General features: G+C 35.6%; 3 protein-coding genes across 3 annotated transcripts; 2 read left to right on the top strand and 1 right to left on the bottom strand.

Moving 5' to 3' along the window:
• The first annotated feature begins 299 nt into the window (after window positions 1-299).
• Window positions 300-8,799, top strand: LOC105778719 (hypothetical protein). Its single transcript, XM_012602474.2, has 6 exons — window positions 300-2,057; window positions 2,468-2,608; window positions 2,744-4,499; window positions 5,284-5,573; window positions 6,228-7,078; window positions 7,158-8,799. Exons 1-6 carry the CDS (start codon window positions 675-677, stop codon window positions 8,539-8,541), a joined length of 5,805 nt encoding a protein of 1,934 aa, XP_012457928.1. The 5' UTR covers window positions 300-674; the 3' UTR covers window positions 8,542-8,799.
• A 6,886-nt stretch (window positions 8,800-15,685) lies between these two features.
• On the top strand, window positions 15,686-17,586 carry LOC105778722 (jasmonate-induced oxygenase 4). Its single transcript, XM_012602476.2, has 4 exons — window positions 15,686-15,829; window positions 16,218-16,722; window positions 16,787-17,108; window positions 17,190-17,586. Exons 2-4 carry the CDS (start codon window positions 16,247-16,249, stop codon window positions 17,442-17,444), a joined length of 1,053 nt encoding a protein of 350 aa, XP_012457930.1. The 5' UTR covers window positions 15,686-15,829; window positions 16,218-16,246; the 3' UTR covers window positions 17,445-17,586.
• Window positions 17,587-18,037: 451 nt separating this feature from the next.
• LOC105778720 (UDP-glycosyltransferase 79B6) lies at window positions 18,038-19,682 on the bottom strand. Its single transcript, XM_012602475.2, has one exon. The coding sequence runs from the start codon at window positions 19,620-19,622 to the stop codon at window positions 18,246-18,248; it is 1,377 nt and encodes a 458-aa protein (XP_012457929.1). The 5' UTR covers window positions 19,623-19,682; the 3' UTR covers window positions 18,038-18,245.
• Between the last annotated feature and the right edge of the window lie 360 nt (window positions 19,683-20,042).

The raw sequence follows: 20,042 nt of genomic DNA, 5'->3' as shown, positions 1-20,042 counted from the left end.
AAGAAATTAATTTATTTTATAAAATACGATTTTTTATATACATTAAAAGGCATTTGTTGGACAAATTTAAAAATAATATGGATTAAGTTTTAATTTAATTAGTTATTATTATAATAAAATGTAGATTTGAGTTAGGTTTGAAAGGGTTATAACTCATTAAAAACCCTAAATAAACCTTTAATATCCCTTGGACTCCCAATTTTTTAAATTAAAATTTCATTCTAATTCACGTGTTTTATACGCGCGTGAAATGAACATGAAATTTATATCACACAAGAGTGTTTTCTTCTCTAAAATCTTATGCCCTAGTTTTTAACCTGAAAAAAGAAATCCAAAACTTGAAGCCACTCGAAATCCAGACTTTTTTTTTTGTCTAAATTGACTTTTAAACGATTTTAACTTGATGGGTTTCTCTCCATTTTCGATTCCCAAGCCAGAACGATCCGACTCAGCGTCTCCGTGGTGAGTCAAGTCCTGAGTTTGATCGTTTTTATATTTGTTCAAAATTGTATTCAATCACCCATTTAAAAAAAAAAAAACTGAAAGATGGATCGTTAGTTGAATACCATTTGCCTGAATCTTTTGAAAGGATATCGTATGCAATAGTTTATAACTTTGGGAGAAAGTTTTATAAATATAAATCAGAGGTATTTATATATGCGGAGGTTTTGGTCATGCAATTATCACCTACCTCGGTTTCTTCATCAAAGCGGAGTGATTTTAGGCGAAAATCGGGCAGTAGGCTTCGACAGAAACATAAGAGATTAGATGCAATATGTGAGGAAGAGTATAATAGGAACCATGGTGAAGGGAATAAGAGGGATGATGTTGACGGGTCGGGAAGTGCGGATTTCGAGCTCCGTAGGAGCTCACGAGTCAGGAAGGCACCGCTTATTCTGGATGTATCACCTCCGCCTCCGAGGAGAAGGCAGAAGATTAGGAAGAATGAGAGGTTTGTTAGGGGGGGTAGGAATTTAGGGAGTGTGAAGCAGGAAGAAGAGGAGGAGACGATCACGGAGGCGCTGACTTTGGGGAGTTGGAGATCAAGATTGAGGACAAGGAGAAAGAATGTGAATGCCAAAGTGAAGGTGGAGGAGAGAGTTTTATCGAGGAGGAAGCTTTTTGAGGATATAGGTGGCAATGAGGATGAAGATGAGGAGGAGGAGGAGGAGGAGGAGGAGTTGGGCGAATCAGATGGAGGGGAAATGGTAGCTTTGAAATCCAGGAGGCTGGGGAGTATTGAGGCTTCAAGTGGTTCACAGAGTGAAGAGAAGGTTGAGATTTGTGGCATGGAAGAAGAAACGGAGTTGGAAAAAGAAGAAATTAAAGGAGATGGGGTAGTGGAGGCTGCACCTGTTTTAGAAAGCAAAACGAATCCTGGAAATAATAGGGGCGATGAGGTTGTGGAGGGTCCAGTAGTTTTAGAGAGTGAAATGAGTCATGGAAATGGGAAGATAATTGATGGCAATGCGGATGAGGTGGATAAAGATGATAGAGAAGTATCAAACTGTATGCAATCAGAGGAGTGCATTGGCCATGAAATTCTCGAGGTAACTGGAGCAATTGAAAGAGTGGAGCTGACAGAAGAACAAGTACAACAGTTAGAATGTCTGAGTGAAGGAGCAAATGAAGAGGATGCTGTAGAAGTGGATAATGGTCCAGAGGAAGTTGAAGATGTTGGTCTTCATGATGCAAAAGAGGATGGCTTGGTAAATGGTGATAAAAAACATTCGGAATTTAAGAACGATATGAAGGTAGAGAAGTCAAATCAAGCAGCTGCATATATGATTGGCAAGTCACGTATCAAACAAGGGAGAAGGTGTGGTTTGTGCGGTGGTGGGACTGATGGAAAACCACCAAAGAAGCTGGTACATGATGCAGGTGATAGTGAAAATGAAGCATATAGCACTTCAGCATCGGAGGAACCAGACTATGACATTTGGGATGGGTTTGGTGACGAACCTGGGTGGCTTGGTCGTCTCCTAGGTCCTATAAATGATCGTTATGGTATTGCCGGAATCTGGGTTCATCAACAATGTGCTGTATGGAGTCCTGAGGTGCAGTGCTGTTTTCTTCTCCTCTTTCGAACTTGTTAATTGCATTTTCCTGGTATTGGTGGATATGTTTGTCTAAGCATCCATTTATACATATACCCATTGATTTTCATCAACAATTTTTTGGATGTCTACTGTTGTTGTGAAAACTTGTTTTCTGCTTTTGACACACCCTGGTCTTTTCCCACAGCTTCTCAACCATTTATACTCTTCTTCATTCCTAGTATATCTTGAACTTTTGCCATTACAACGTTCACTTTTATGCCAAATATGCTCCTAGTCTTTATCCTATATGATTTTAGGCAGTTCAAGAATTCTCCAGAAGTTTACAGTATATATCACCCATTAAGTTCTCCAGAAGTTCTTTTTTTTTCTTCTGCATATCCCCCTTTCATTGATATTCCTGTCTTCAGGTTTATTTTGCCGGCTTGGGTTGCTTAAAAAAAGTTAGGGCAGCACTTTGTAGAGGAAGAGCATTAAAATGCAGTAGATGTGGGAGGCCAGGAGCAACAATTGGATGCCGTGTTGATCGTTGTCCAAAAACATATCACTTGGTTTGTTTCTTGATATCTATGCCCAAAAAAATTATCTCCTTTAAAGCATCCTCCTGTTCCTGCTGCTTCAGTTTTTGTTTGAGAAAAGGAAGAGGTTCATTATACATTTTAATTGATGACATTCATTTTTTGCAGCCTTGTGCAAGAGCTAATGGCTGTATATTTGATCATCGCAAATTTCTCATAGCCTGCACTGATCATCGGTATCTCTTCCAACCTCATGGAATTAAATATTTAGCCCAGATAAAGAAAATGAAAGCTAAGAAAATGAAGTTGGAAATGAGGAAGTTATCAAATGATGCATGGCGAAAGGATATTGAAGCTGAAGAAAAATGGTTGGAGCATTGTGGTGAAGATGAAGAGTTTTTGAAACGTGAGGGCAAGAGACTTCATCGAGATTTGTTAAGATTGGCACCTGTCTACATTGGAGGCTCTGAGTCTGAGAATGGAAAATCTTTTGAGGGCTGGGAATCTGTTGCTGGCTTGCATGATGTTATCCAATGCATGAAGGAAGTTGTCATCTTACCGTTGTTGTATCCTGAGTTCTTTGACAATCTGGGGCTTACACCTCCCAGAGGTGTTCTTTTGCATGGTTATCCTGGAACAGGTAAAACTCTTGTAGTGCGAGCACTGATAGGTTCTTGTGCTCGTGGGGATAAACGGATTGCATATTTTGCCCGCAAAGGTGCTGACTGCTTAGGAAAATATGTTGGTGACGCTGAACGTCAGCTGAGGCTCTTGTTCCAGGTTGCTGAGAGATGTCAACCTTCCATAATATTCTTTGATGAGATAGATGGTTTAGCACCTAGGCGAACAAGGCAGCAAGATCAGACACATAGTTCAGTTGTGTCCACATTACTTGCACTGTTGGATGGTTTAAAGTCTCGAGGTTCAGTGGTGGTGATAGGGGCAACAAACCGCCCTGATGCCGTTGATCCTGCATTGAGGAGACCAGGGAGATTTGATCGAGAAATTTATTTTCCGCTGCCATCAATGGAAGACAGAGCTGCAATCCTTGAACTTCATACTAAACGATGGCCAAAACCAGTTACTGGATCTTTGCTCAAATGGGTTGCAAGAAAGACAGTAGGCTTTGCTGGTGCAGATTTGCAGGCCCTTTGTACTCAAGCAGCTGTTATTTCTTTGAAGAGGAATTTTCCTTTGCAGGAAATTTTGTCAACTGCTGAAGAGAAAACTCCTAGTGCTAAACGTGTTCCTCTCCCTACTGTTACAGTTGAGGAAAGGGATTGGTTGGAGGCTTTGTCATGTTCCCCACCTCCTTGCTCACGTAGAGAAGCTGGAATGGCTACTCAAGATTTAGTTGCCTCTCCTCTCCCTACTCATCTCATTCCTTGTCTATTGGAACCATTATCCACCTTGCTTGTTTCTCTTCATTTGGATGAACGCCTCTGGTTGCCGCCCCTTCTTTCTAAAGGTGGTGCAGTGATTGAGAGTGTGGTTGTTTCAGTATTGCAGGACAAGAGATTGCCCAAGGATCATTGGTGGTTCCATGTTCATGACCTTCTTCAAGACAGCGAGGTTTCTGGGGAGATAGAGAGAAGATTATCTCATGCTGGAATGTTAATTGGAGAGTTTAGCTTTACTGATTATGATATGGGTGATGTTAGTGACAACGGTGGTACATTTGAACCTTCAATTGTGCGTAATAGTGGTACATGCTCTAGTTTGTCACGAAATACCTATTTTACTTCAACAAGGAAAACTGGGTTTCGAATATTAATTGCTGGAAGTCCCAGATCTGGTCAAAAGCATCTTGCTGCTTGTCTTCTTCACTGTTTCATTGGGAACATAGAAATACAGAAATTTGATATATCTACAATTGCACAAGAAGGAAATGGTGACTTAATCTACGGAGTAACTCAAATTTTAAGTATGCTCCTCATGCAATGTCTTTTTGTTGTGGTAGCATTAGTTCTTTGTTAATACCTGTTTACATTTTGAGAAACATGAGATTGATTATAAGTGCAGACTTTCGTCCTTTCATACCATGTGTTTCCCTACCTCCTTTTTTTCATTTATGATTTTTGCTTCTTGGATTATGTTTTTAACTGCTTTGTACTTCTTCAATTTAGGATTAGTTCTTGTCTTTTCTTCCTTGGTTAGTTAGAAATATAAGTTAAAAGGATAATTAAAGGCCTCACTTAAAAAACATCTAATTTGGCATTGACTATTTATCTCTTGAAAATGAAACTAGTGGACCTTAGCTACAACCTAAGTCCAAAATTGGAATTTCCTCATATATCTGTTTCTGGAAAGTTTCATTATGAAGTCAGTATTCGGTAGTACATAGCTAACATATTATTCTACTAAATTAGGACAGACTATGGAGTTTCCTATAGACCCTTTTCTGCAACTTAAGTAATTGGATTTATTTTGATTTTCCTTTTTATCCTGTTGTGGTTAGTAGCTTAATGATAATGGGTTCTGTCAGCATGTATGACATACTAACTGTTTTCGTTCATGTTCTAAGTTTTTTAATCTATTGTGTCCATTCACAGTGTGTTTTAAGCTCAAAAGAAATATCTTGCGTGAAAGTTAGACGACCAGGTTGATAGATCTAATTCATCTGGAAATTCTTACAAAAAGTTAGACGACCAGGTTGATAGATCTAATTCATCTGGAAATTCTTACAAATTATTCAAATTGCATGGCAGTGAAATGTGCAAGCATGGGGTCAAGTGTATTGTTTATGCCAAGAATAGATTTGTGGGTTGTGGAGACCACTAATCAAGTTTCCGAGGAGAGCAGTTCACCGTCAACGTTCCATCAAACTCCCATGGAGGAAGATCCTCAACTTGTTGAGAAGGAAAATGGATCCTCTCTGCAATATGAGTTGGCAGGGACAGCACAGGCTACAGCCTCTGTACAAAGTGTCTCACATGCATGGAGCTCATTTGTTGAGCAAGTGGAATCTATTTGTGTGTCAACGTCCCTGATAATTGTGGTATGAATTATTTCATTTACTTATTTGCATTTCAAGATCTGATAGTTTAGTAGCTAGGTTCTACTTGTAGAGCATAGAAATAAAAGTAGTTTTCGCTTTGATAAAAGCAAATTCATGTGCTTGATCTATAAGGTTATTATTATTATTATTATTATTATTATTATTATTACTATTCAAGAGTTCCTTGGGTAGATGTGATTTGGCTAGTGTCAGGGTAACATAGTAGTGCTTGATTGACAATTTTTAGATCTAAGTGCTTGTACATTCATGACAATGCAATAAATTTTCTGCTGCTTTAGCAATTAAGGTTATTTTGACAGTGCTGCTTATCTGTTTGTTATGAACTGAATGATCTGGTAGAGTTTGACTGACCTTCTTTTGAGAAGCTCTAGGTTAGAGGTTCTTTTCTGTGAACATCACACTCATGTATGACTGATCAAACTAGAATACAAATTTGAAGCCCATGTATAAATTTAGGAAATTATGAACCAATTGTTGTAAATGTGTTAATGTTTCAGTCTGATCCTTATACAACTGAAATTTTCTCTCTTAAGACATGGTCTCCCTTCCCCCGTTTTTTGCTCGACTTGTACTGCCTTTCACATCTCTTGCAAGCTTGATGTCTAAGTCTAAATGCTTCTTATCTCGAAACAGGCTACTTCAGAAGTTCCTTATCTGGAGCTCCCCGAAAGAATAAGGCAATTTTTTCAGAGTGGTCAACCAAATTGCAGTCACAGAACTACAAGAGAGCACACAGTACCCAGATTCACTGTTCATGTTGGCAACAATTTTAACCGTGATATGGTTATCAAACTATCTGCTGCTCAGTTATCAAGGGATATCCTTCAACCATTTGTTCATTTAATTCATCAAAGATCTCATGTCCATAAAGATTCCAGAACAAAAAATTCTGTCCAGACCTCTGGAACTGCAGAAAATGACAATGCATCTCAAGGTTTGGCATGTGAAAAGGGGGTTGCATCAGAGATGTGTGGTGAGTTGTCTGTTACTGTTCCAGCAGCCCCAACAAACAGTAGAAATTTGAAGGGGAAATCAAGCTTGATGCTGGCAATATCTTCATTTGGCTTTCAAATTTTGCGATATCCTCATTTTGCAGAGCTTTGCTGGGTGACATCAAAACTTAAAGAAGGTCCTTCTGCAGATGTGGCTGGTCCCTGGAAGGGCTGGCCATTCAACTCTTGCATCATTCGTCCCACTAACTTATTAGACAAGGCTGCTGTTGCTTGTGGTCCCAGCAGCAGTAAAAGCAAAGGGAAATTTGGGTTGGTCAGAGGTTTGGTTGCTGTTGGTTTATCAGCATACAGAGGTGTGTACACATCACTTAGAGAAGTTTCCTCTGAGGTACGGAAGGTTCTTGAGCTCCTAGTTGGGTGGATTAATGAGAAAGTTAATACTGGGAAAGACAGATATCAGTATGTTCGTATTTTGTCTCAAGTTGCTTATCTGGAAGATATGGTTAACAGCTGGGCATATTCACTGCAGAGGTAACCTTTTTCTCATTACTTACAAACTTTTGGTTCATATGTGGATCTAAAACTAACGTGAGACTTGATTCATTTGCAGCTTAGATCAGGATGTTCAAATAAAAGCAGCAAGCCTCGAACCATATGATTTGGGATCTCCAGATAATCATTTTACATGTGCGAATGATACAGATCAAGTGGAGGAATGCAGGCCCAGAAGTTGCCCGGAAACAGAAGTAGCAAACAATGAGGAATTCACCATGCAAAATACTAATTCCATTGACTTGAACAAAAAGGATGATCATTGTGCTTCTGACCATGAGGGAAAACTTGACCTTTTTGAAGATGCTGCACAGGGAATAGGCATCAGCGGCAATACTACTTCAGAGGAGCATCACAATTCTTCTGTCGCCAACCAACTGATTGTTCATGTTGACAAGCAGAATGGGGCTACTCCTGGACCATGTGGATCAGAAAGTACTAGAAACCCTACGTTTGAGGGAGAATTAACCATGCGAAATATGGATTGGATAGACTTGAACAAGATGGATGCTAATGGAGCTCCTAGTCAGAAGGGAAAAATTGTTGCTGTGGATAAGGCTGTAGACCATATAAGCCTTGGCGGTAATACTATTTCAGTGGAGCATCATAACTATTTTGCAGCCAATGATCCAGTTTTTCTTGTAGACAAGCAGAATGGGAGTAACCCTGGACCAAGTGGGTCAGAAAGTCCTAGAAATCCTGTGGTTGAGGGAGATCCTGAGTCCTCAAAACAATCCAATGGATTTGCACCAAATGGACCTGTTCTTTCTGAGAATGGATTCTGTAGTTCAGATGAACTGGATGGTGCGAAGTTGCCTGCCTCTGCTAAAGCTTGCGACACGGAGACAACTATCACATCTGAAGATGGCAAACCTACAGGTCATGAACGTAAAGAAGTTCCCAATTTCTCTTCAAGCGAAACTGCTCTTCCAACTGAATCAGTGGTTACATGCTTTTATCATTGCTGCTCTGATTGCCTCCATTCCCTCCCTTGTTTGATGCAAAAAGTTCTGCTTAAGGAATGGAAATCAAATGGGAGCGATTTGACAGTAGATGATGTTCACGATACAGTTGCATTATTGTCCGTGGATCTTCTTTCGACAGTTAGGAAGCTTTTTGCTGCCAGATATAGCAGCAATAAATTTGATGAAAACTTGAGAAAGGAAAATCCCAGGAAGTTATCTCACCGTCCAGAGTGGAGCATATGTCAATGCGAAAGCTCAGAAAATAGTTTAGTTATTCCTAAGGAATGTAGCTGTCACACTGTAGGCAACACCTCTCCAAACATCCAATTCGGGTTTGATCCGAAATTTGTTTACAGAGATGGAGTGTTGGTTCCTATAGATTCTAACAAAGAAGTTTCTTTTCACTGTAAATTCGGTACATTATGCCTTTGTTCTCTTATAGAGTCAATACTAATGACAAAGCAGCCTTTTGATTGATCCTGGTTTTTACAGCATGGATTGAGGTGAGAGTTTCTTTGGCTATTAAAAATCAAATTTTGTTGGTTGGCATTGCTTTAAGTCCGTATCGAATCTTCTTCCTCTAGGTATGCTAGAATGGTCTTTATTTTCTTTCCTACTGGAAACTGCTTTGCCAAACTTTTCGGTTCAGCTAGGTTGAAGCTATCCTATATATACCATGTAAATTTCATCATCTGAGTTTATTGCACCTCTTGACTACTGTCAAGTATTTGTCCTTATGGCCATCACATAATGTAAATTAGTATCTATATTGTCTTTTGAAAGCCCTGAGTTTCTACAGTGCTTATCTAAATAGGATACGTATTTGTTTATACATATATCATCCCAAGGTGGGGGTAACTTATGAAAGTATTGGTTTTTCCAAAACTCTATATTTTTATTTTTTAATTTCTGATATTTATGAAGAAATTTTTAGAAAATTCTTCTAAATATCTAATATCACATAATTTTATTTTTGAGAGTGTGTAACTAGCTACACTATCTTGATCTTTTTTATCACAATAACCACAAAATTCTATTTTTAGAATAGAGGTTAAACCTTTTAAAAGGTCTTTAGGAGATCCTATTTGATTTAATAAAAGCTCCTTTTGTTCTTTTCCTTTCTCAGACTCTTCCCATCGTCTAAGAAATTGAAGAACAACACCTTAAAATGTTCCAACAAAATAGTTTAAAAACTTTTCTTTTGACCAAGTGTTGTTGTTTACAACAATAGTCATTGACTGTGCCCAATCATCTATAACTTTCTTATAGTCTGATATAGGAGTATTAGTTAAATCTAAATATATTCCTCCTTGAGCAACATTTCTTTTATTTAAATCATCTATTCTTGGTTGAACAGGTTGATTTGATGTTTCTCCCGGGTATTCAGGTTTTACATCATTAGTAGCTATGTTTTCGATTTTATTACCAAAAACCTTAAATTTTTCATTATCAAATTCAAAATCTTTATTAGAAAATCTAAGATAATCATCTGTTTGACTATCTGATTCTATTTTTCTTTTTCTATATGGATCTGGTGATTCAGTATCCATAGGTTCCGGAATATTAATATTTTCATCTTCAGATGAAGTGGTTTCTTCATCAGAGTTATATGTTGAGACTTTTATGTCTTCATCCTGATCTGTTGAAGTTTTTTCTTCTTCAGATTGTTTCTTTAATAATTCTGTTTGTTCAGAATTACTTGAACTACTGCTATCATCATATTTTAACATATAATGATAATTAAACATACTAAAAAGATCTTTATGTTTTTCATAAAGTTCTTCTATTAGTTTTAAATATTCAACTCTTTCTAGTTGATCATTACTATTAGTAAATTTTTCTTTCCAATGTTCTATAAGAGTTTTATAGGACTGAAAATCATATTGTTTTTGTTTATCATCTTTTTTGCGTTTTTTATGTTTTTTTATAATTTTTTAACATAGAAGTGACTCATCGGAAGAAGTGTTTTCTTCTTAAGATAAAACTAAAATATGATCTTTACCATTACCATAATATAAAGGACCTAAATCTACATCGGACTCAATATTATTATTATTAAAACCTGATCTAATTTATTATTAACATTAGTTAATATTTCTTTAGACTCATGATTTAAGTCTAACACTTTTATATTACTTAAGTTATTTACTTTTTCTTCTACAGAACTGACCTTACTATATAATTTACTGAAATAAAAAGAAGTCATATCAACAAGACTATTAATACCCTTACTCAGAGATGAAATGTTGTTTTCATTTCTAGAGTCTATATGCGTAATATGATCACAAGTTTTATCTTTAAACTGACACTTAATTTGTTCCATAATGTTTGTCTCGGGTACCTAAGACCGGCCTGTTATCCTAACGTCTTCACACAACGCCTAACGTCCTCCCTGGACTCAACGGCAACAAGAAGACAGATAAACAGATATAAGTTTTGAAACAAACAATTGTGAAACAAATAGAAATGTAAATCAAAGATAAAAACTTACAATGAATATTACGATATTATTTCTCCAGAAACTCGTTACACCGGCACCTCTGATACCAAGCGGGGGAGGGGAGAGTAGAGGCTATTTGAGAGTATGAGCGGAAGGGAATATAGACTCTTTTATTACAAAAGGAAAAGTTTACAAGAGAAAACTAAAAAGTAAAGTAGTTGGTAATTTACAAGATACTATACAATTGAGCTTTCCTCCTATTTATAGAGGAATTCTAAAAATTCTATACAATTGTATTTTGAATCCCGTACAGTGTTTCTGATAAGGACTCGGCTTCTTTGTGGATGTGGTTGCTTCCACGTTTCCATCTTTTTGCATGGCTATGGTTGCTTCCATGTGCCATGCTTGCATTTATGACCGATGTTGTCACTGCTTGTGTCACAGCTGCTTTTTGTCATCTCTTACATCATCATTGTTTTAATGATGATTAAGACTTGATTAAGACTTTTTGTCTTTCTTCTAGATATCTTCATCAAGCATTAATGGTTGCTTCCATTTTGCTTGTATGTTACTGTCTTGCTGACATCAACTTTCTTGCATATTATCGAGATTCATTTCTTTGATCTCATCTAAATGTACAGAATCTGATGAGAGTCTTGGTGGTGAGTTCCACATCTCCCATGTATATTTGATTTTTTCTGTGATGTGAGATGGAAATTCTTCTATCTCCATTTCAACAATCTTTTTCAACAGCTTCACAGATTCTTCATTTCTTTCCTCCTGGATGTTTCCATTTGGAAATGCCAATATTCTTCTACCATCCGTCCATAGTTTGTAGACTTCATCATGGAGAAGGCTTGTGATAATAAATCTAATCCTGTTTGGACTTGATAATCTTCAAATTTATTATAACATTTATCAATTGTTTTTGACAAATGTTTTTTATCTTCATTTACAGCAGATAATTGGGGGGTTCCAATCATCTTTTTAATAATCCAAATTTGATACGGCTGATAAAATTTTTCTTATTCAGCTATACCAATTAGGCTACTAATTTCAATATGAAAATAGTAATAAAAATCATCATTGTTTATGATGTTTTGTAAGACAGACTTTACAATGGCTGGAAAATCTTTTAAAAGATGAAAGGAGAGATTTTGCACAACTATTTCTTTAGTAAAACCCCATTCAATATTGGTTATATCAAATGGTTCGTGATCAAGTCTGTATTTTAAAGTAGGAAATTCATTATCTAATTAGTTAGTAAAAACATAAGCTTGTAGAAAATATTCTGAAAAAGCTTTTTGAAATTGAATTTGCTGTCTGCAAATTTCTTTATTTATTTTTGTGAATATTTCTATCGGTAATAATTTCCTAGCTTTGTTATACATACATATTCTAAATACTTTATTCATAATAGAATTATTTTTCCCTTTATGAATAAAATATTGAATGATATCAAGAAGATTGTTTATCTCCTTTGTATCCATGAATTCTAACTGGAATTCATCCCATCCTCTATATAAAATAGATTTTAATAATAAATCTTCAGCTTCATTTTCTTTAGTTGTTTTTTCAACTAAAAATAATGAAAATCTGGTAAGAGCTCTTCGGAAATTAGCTCTTTGGTTTGAAATATGGGTTTTCCATATCTCATTTATAAAATCATAATTTTCTGGTGATAAACCAGGGTTATAAAAATCTTTAATTTTTGAAAGATCTTTTAATTCTTGAATTTGTTGTTGATTCAACAAATTCTCAGCTCCCTTAATGACTTCAGCATAACTTGTTTGTGATACTGAATTCGGATTTTGGGACCATTCTAATTGACTCACCTTGTTTGGGGTCAATGAGAAAGTATTTCCCATTGGTTGGTTTACCATAGGGTAATTTAAAACATTTGATCCAAGTGGTTGGTTTACCATCGGATAAGACACATAATATCCTTGATTAGGATAAAATGGTATTTGTGCAGATACAAATCTTTTTTTGGAGTTTGATTCTGCTTTCCCTTTGTTGGGTTTTTTGTGAACAGTTGTCCATTCACCAACTATTAGAGGTTGTTTACCTCTATCCATGAAACCTGCTCAAGAAATCAGCAAATATTAGTAATTATTTTGCAAATACTAATTAATTTAGATAAGCACTGTAGAAACTCAGGGCTTTCAAAAGACAATATAGATACTATAGGTAATAGAATTAACTTTGCAAAAGAAAGAATAACTTTACATTGTTTGCAAAGTAAAGCGGCTAAACAGGTCAAAAATAAGTTAAGTCATAAATATTGTTCTAAAATTTTAGAAAATGAATGGGAATTTGGGTGTAAACAAATATATCCCAACACTTATAAAAACGTAAAAAATATAAATTAAGAAAATGGAAACCGGTAATAAAAATTTTACGGTAAAAATCAAAAAGTGGTTAGGAAAAGAATTCCAAACCAAAGAAACAAATTTGTAAATGTTTTATATGTGATGAAGAAGGTCATATAGCTAGTAGTTGTCCTAATAAAGGAAAAATGCTAGAAAAATGATAAAAGTCTTGAAGAACAAGATTTAGAAGTATGTTATCAAAAGGAAACAAATCACGAAGAAATTTTATATGAGTTAATATCGAAATGCATTTTGATAGTAACGATGAATATATATTTATGTTTAATATAGGAAGCGTTCTAATAATCAATTAGAAGAAATTCGAATCTGAAAAAGGATATTAAATTAGGCAATTTAATCGGAGAAGAAAAGACTTTTCGATGAAATGATAGAAAAGATAAATAAAAATCATATTTCTAAAGAAGAAATATATAAGATCTCTAAGTTTAAAATATGGACTTAGAGACATATAGAAAAAATTAGCGGTAACACGGTTGCTAAAGATACAAGAGGAGGATTAACAAAATCCTCTCTTTACTAAAGAAAAAATTAAGAGGATTAGAAAAAATATCCTCAAGTTAGATATATACATTTAGGTATAATCATGATTACTATTAGAGCTTTATTTAGAAGAGGTCATGATATTCCTATTATAGTCATCCTTTTAGATAAAAGATTTGAAAATCCAATAAAAGCACTTATTGGAGGTATTCATCTAATTTACATACAAGCGTAATAGGATTTAAAGTTAAACCAAATTACTTTATTTCCATTCTGGATCCTCTAATAGAAGAGTGTCTTTGCCTTAGAATTGGACAAAAATTCGATATTAATGATTTGGCGGAAGATCTAGCAATCATTGGACTTCCATTAATGAATATACAATTACTGCTGAAGTAGAAATAAAAAAGATTAATAATAAAATTATTGAACTCTTTGAACCAAACAGGTTCACTACTGAAATTCAGCCAAGGTTATTAGATATAAGAGATCATCAATTCAAGAGATTGGATGATGGAAAAATTAATAGTTCTAGTACTTCTAAACCTGTTAGTACTATAGAATATATGTCATCGAGCAATAAATTATATTTTAAAAATAATTGTATAACAAATACAAATGAAAATTTAGTTTTACCCTCTAACTCTCAACCGTAAGAAGAGGAGGATAATATTAGTACAAATAGTACACCAATAGGAATAAAAAGCTGTACAAATTCCTATATTTCCCTCTCGAACCTAGTAATAATTCTAGAAAAACTAGAATGGAAGAAATTCAAACTTCAACAATTGATAAAAAGTCAAAAGTTGAAATAACAATTAAAATTACATTTCAATTTAGAAAATATAAAAATATTCTCTAAATGCTTTGATTGATCTTGGAGCTACAATTTGTAGTTGCAGAGAGAATACGATTCTGTAGAAAATGGGAATTAATGAAGAAACCCATAAAAATATTGGGAATAGATGGTAGTAAAAATACAATAAAATACAAAGCTAAAAACATACCAATTTACATAAACAATGTTAAATTTATGATTCCTAAAATAGTATGCTTTCCAAAAATGAAAACAGATTTATTATTAGGGAATAATTTTATTTGTCAAGATTTACCTTTCATTATTGATAAACATTCTATTTGGTTATCAATAAAAGAAGATTTTGTGGAAATTCCACTTGAAGAAAATAATATAAAAGTGTGTAATAAAAAAATTACATTATGTAAATATTACGATATAATGTTATGGAGGTTTGGGTCTTATTGCTTTCTGCAAGTTATCCATTGATCTCTACTAAGATTGCAACTTAGTCCCAGGTACTGCAATTTTCTGGCTCAAGTTTTGAAATGATCAATTGAAGTATTCTTTTTGAGTGTCGTTTACATTGACATCTTCAAACGTGCTTAATATGTTGCCCTCATTGTAAATTGATGTGATGCATATGGTGACAATTATATGGGGTTTCCTTTAGGAATTGTATTTTGTGCTTTGCCTCAGGATTCGTAGCAATCTTTTGTGAAGCTGTGATCATTGGCTATGGGTTCCAAACGTCTAAAAAAAGAAGTAAAAGTAAGAAGAAGCAAGCAGTAAGGGGCGATCCGGACCTGGACTAATTGCCATTCATTTGAAGGCAAGGTGAGGACAAGCCTAAGACCCTGCCAAGAACTTGCAATACGGTACGGGCTAAGCCGTGCCAAGAGCTGGGGTAATAGGGTAGGCTTGAAAATTCCGACTTAAAAGTTCATAATAACTTGTCACATTTTTATGATTTTGTTTATAAAAGATGTCTTACAGGTTGAATGTTACAATTTGTTCAATTCATGTTTGAACAAGCAACTCAGCCTTTATTGTCTACATTAAAACATTGCCTTTTTTTGAATGGATGTTTACTCGAAGAATTCACTTGGGTTTGAGTTTTTGGGAGAGAGTGATAGCTTTTTATTATCTTAATTTTTAATGATTTTTTAGGTCATTGGATTGTTGCTTGGATTGGTGAACTGATTGCCTTATTGGTTCAATCACTAATTCAGTTTAGAAAATATTGGTTATTATTAAAAACATTTATATTTTTTTTTATTTTAAAATCGCATAGATCTGAATTTTAAAATTTGAAAAGTAAAATGATCAATTTTTAAAAATAAAAATATAAGGATTTTATGATATTTTAATCATGTAAAAATATTTTAGAAATAATATAATATATATATAAATAAAAGCTGTTTGAATTGTATTACTGTATTTAAATAAATTTTAGTTTGAAATAAAAACTTAAATAGAAACAAAAATTATGAAATTTTATTTAGATATCATAAAAATTAAAAGAATCTATTTAAAAAATAAAATAATTTAGTAATTTTCTTTTAATAAAAGGTAAGAGAAAAAGTTGTCCCTCCTGATAAGAAAAGCTGTCTGTCTTCACCAATCTTTTGTTCGAAGTTTAAATAATTGCTGCAGGTCAGTCAATTTTCATTCAGTATATTTTCTCATTGGTATACAAACTCATAGATTATTTATATAATTTATAATCGAATCAAGTTTGTCTGATTCTGTTGTCATCTTTGCAATTTGGAAATTTTCTGAGAATAAGATTTGGGTCGTAATCTGTTTTTGCTTTATTCAATCATAGTTACGTACTTCAATAAAAACAAATGAATTTTAAGGCAGAATTCTGTAGTTTTGGCATCTAATTTGGAAGTATGATGAAAATACGATATGGGTTTTAAGTTTTAACTATTAATCTGGTTTTGTTAAGTTTTATGCAATTATAGTTAACATAACTCAGTTTCCATGATATTTAGGGATTTGCTTGATTATCATCTTGATTCAGTTTTTGGCTTTGTAGTTCAATAGCTAGTTGAGAAATTGGGGGAAATGGAAGGGGCAGTAAGGGTTCAAATTCTTTCTCAGGGCATTTCAGAGGTTCCGTCACAATACATTCAACCCCCCAAGAACCGGCCTGGATCTGTAACTGAAAATATAGCTGATTTGAGCTGCAAACATGTTCCTGCCGTTGATCTATCCAGTGAAAAGGAGTCCGTCCTTCCAGCCATTCGAGAGGCTTGTAGAGATTGGGGAGCTTTTCATGTTATCAACCATGGGGTACCTACAAAACTGTTGGATGATTTGAGGAGAGCCTGTTTTTCTTTTTTCAATGATTTCCCGATGGAGGATAAACTTAAATATGCTTGCAATCCGAATTTTGCTGCCTCTGAGGGATACGGTAGTCGTTTGCTAGTAAGCTCTGAAAATGAAACTGTTTTGGATTGGAGGGACTATTTTGATCACCATACGTTACCTCTTTCACGCCGCAATCCTTCAGCTTGGCCTCATTTTCCTCCCGAATACAGGTAGTCTGTTTTATATTGATTAATGTTGTTAAAGGTGTTCTCAACTTGGTTTATGTTTATGTAGGGAATTGATGGCCAATTATAGTGATGAGATGAAAGCGTTGGTTCAGAGACTATTGGCATTAATGTCTGAGAGTTTAGGACTGAAGGCGTCCTGCATTGAAGATGCAGTTGGGGAGTTCTATCAGAACATAACAGCCAGTTATTATCCTCCTTGTCCGCGGCCAGATTTGACGTTGGGCCTGCAATCTCATTCTGATATAGGTGCCATCACGCTTCTAATGCAGGACAATGTTGGTGGCCTTCAAGTGCTCAAGGATGGGGAGTGGCTCTTGGTCGATCCCCTTCCAAATGCCATCCTTGTTCTTGTGGCTGACCAAACTGAGGTGTGTTACTCATCTTTTTAATATTCTATCAATGTATCATACTATGAAAAATGAGTGTTGAGAATCATGCCTTACCTGCAGATTATAACTAATGGGCAATACAAAACCTGTGTGCACCGAGCCGTAACAAATGCAAGCAAAGCCCGTCTCTCAATCGCCACTTTTCATGACCCAGCCAAGACAGTCCGAATATCCCCCGTCTCTGATCTTGTGAGTAAATCTTCCCCACCTCTGTATTCTTCGGTTCTTTACAGAGACTACTTGTCTTCATGGTACTCAAATGCCCCTGAAGGAAAACGAAATCTTGACAAGCTCCTGCTTGACACTTCAAAGTAAATTGAAAACGCCCGTGCTCTCTGCAACTTAACCCTGTAATCAGTTCATGCTCTTTCATTTCATAACTCAAAAACATTTTCAGCTATTGTTCTGCACTGTATGCAATAAAGAAGAGGAATAAGCACAGTCAGGTGTTATTTCATTTGTGGCACTGAGATAAAGTTTGATGTTTGCATTGAAGCTTCAAAAGCATGGGGGGATTAGATGAAGACTACACAATTACAGAAGTTGAGGCCTCATTATACATGAAATGAAAATATGTTGTTTTATAATAATTCCATACACTATGGAAGCTCGGTGCTTGGATCTTTTACAAGCAAAGGATGATTTAAAGTAAAAAACTTTTGCAGATAACTTCTTTTTTCCAATTTATCAAAATTTGCATGGTGGATAGCAATGTGGCAAAAAGTGGGCATAAAAGTTGTTTATAAAAGTAATGTGACATGATTCTAAGTAAAAAGTGTCTTTTGAAAAGTTGTAATTTCATGTTTAAAAAGTTATTTGATTTTCGATTTTTAATTTAAAATATATTTGTATAATAATTAGTTGTGAGAATAAAAGAATTAATTAAATAAAAATGACATTTATTGATGAACCGATTGTTAAACTTACATAAAATAGCTGCAACTAAAAAGATCTATGGTAAACTTACATGAAAATAAATATAGCAGATAATGAACTAAAACACAAGATGAGTGAGCTTCGAGAAAGATATATCCATGGCATTTCAATGCTCAACTAATTCCAAGCTTTTTCCAGCCATATGACATTTGGGGGGGTATCCTCTTTCTTACGATGCTTTCAACTGACAGGTTGACGCATACCTTGCAGAAACTTGTCGATGTAACCATTCATCAAGTTAGGGTTTATTACTTCTCTCCATTTCTTATGATTCTCCATCACCAATTTACCTACTTCACTCTCTTTATCCATCACTGATTTGATAGCTTCACTCAGATTCTCCTTTGAAATCCAACCGTTCTCTTCTTTCTTCACCTCCACTGCAACCTTCATCTCATCGGCCAATAGCCTGGTGTTCAAGATTTGGTCACCCAGGTGTGGAACCAACACTATTTGGCAATCACTAAGCAAAGACTCCCACATGGAACCGAACCCACAATGGCTAACGAAACACCCCACTGATGGGTGAGCTAACACCAACGGTTGCTGCACCCATGCACCATAAACCACTCCTCTCCCTTTAACCCTCTCTTCGAACCCTTCAGGCAATGCTTCTTCCACCTTTTCGGCTCCCAATGGTGGCTTCAGGGCGATAAAAAACGGCAGCCCTGTTAGCTCGAACGCTAATACAAGTTCACGAAACTGAGCCATCTCAAGAATTAATTGGCTCCCGAAAGCACAAAACACCACTGAACCTGGTTCGAACCCAGCTAACCAGTTACTCCATCGTTCATCCAGTGAAGACTTGGAATCTTCGGGTAAAACTGGACCTGTTAAAAGAACTTGTTTCTGGTACTGGCTGCTGATATAATCACACAGCTTCCCTTCAACTTCGTAACAAGTCCTTATGGATATAACATCACAGTTCTTCATTGACAAAGTGATTCTCTCGTAAAACGTCATCTCTTCCCCGAAAGGATTGGTCACAAACAACAGGGTTTCTAGTTCAGTCCCACGCAACACTACGGAAGTTGAAGGGTAACCAGGTGGCGGCGTAGCCAACTCTTCCATAGTTATAGGCCTGTCCTTCGGCACATTACGTGCCGGAACCAAAACAATAGCGATCGATGCGGCGGAAACGACGTTGAAATTAATTGTTTTGATCCCCAATGGTTTGGCTACCTCGGGAATCCAATAAGCAGCGTCGTAAATAATAAACTTGGGTTTAATCGACGTGACGAGGCTCTCGAGTTGGTCCCTGGTGAGGTCCAAGGCTATGGCGAGGAAATGAGTCAAGAAAATGGGGACATCGGAAGCAGTCTCGGCACCGGGAGGGAGACCGGTAACGGAGGGGACGGTAATGACATGGAACGATATGAAATCTGGGAATAGATTCAAATGCCGTAATCGGTTGATAGCCTTTTGGGGTGTTGCGAAAGTGATTCGATAACCCTTTTGAGCTAACTTGTTAGCTAGATGAAGATATGGAGTCATGTGACCAAATGCAAACCACGGAAACATGAGCATACGAAACTCTGAACTATCGGTTTCCGCCATTTTCTTTTTGTTGGTGGTGGTGAAATTGGAGGTATATTTTTGGAAACTCTTAGTTTTCGAAGCGGATATGAATGGATCTCGTTAAATACCGAAATTCAAGGGTAAAATTATTGATCCAGATCTTTAAATTTAACTGAACAGCGAAATCTTTTGCGGCAAACTTCAGTTGCAAAATCTGGAATTTGGAAATGAAAAACAAGTAAATCACTTTTGCTTATAATTTAAAAAGGTTAAAATTTATCATAAGTCCCTGTACTTTTAGAAAACTTGAAATTTACTCTTTCTACTTTTATTCTAGGAATTTAGCCCTCCTACTTTTCAAATTTTAAAATTCATGCCCAACTATTAATACTGTTAAATTTGTTGGTGTGACATTTCAAAATAAAAAAATATTCACTTGATAATCATGCAACTAAAAAT

Source organism: Gossypium raimondii, chromosome 1 (assembly GCF_025698545.1).
Source record: "Gossypium raimondii isolate GPD5lz chromosome 1, ASM2569854v1, whole genome shotgun sequence".
Classification (NCBI taxonomy): Eukaryota; Viridiplantae; Streptophyta; class Magnoliopsida; order Malvales; family Malvaceae; genus Gossypium; species Gossypium raimondii.
The sequence above is the reverse complement of the archived record's forward strand: the minus strand, read 5'-3'. Positions and strand labels throughout refer to the sequence as shown.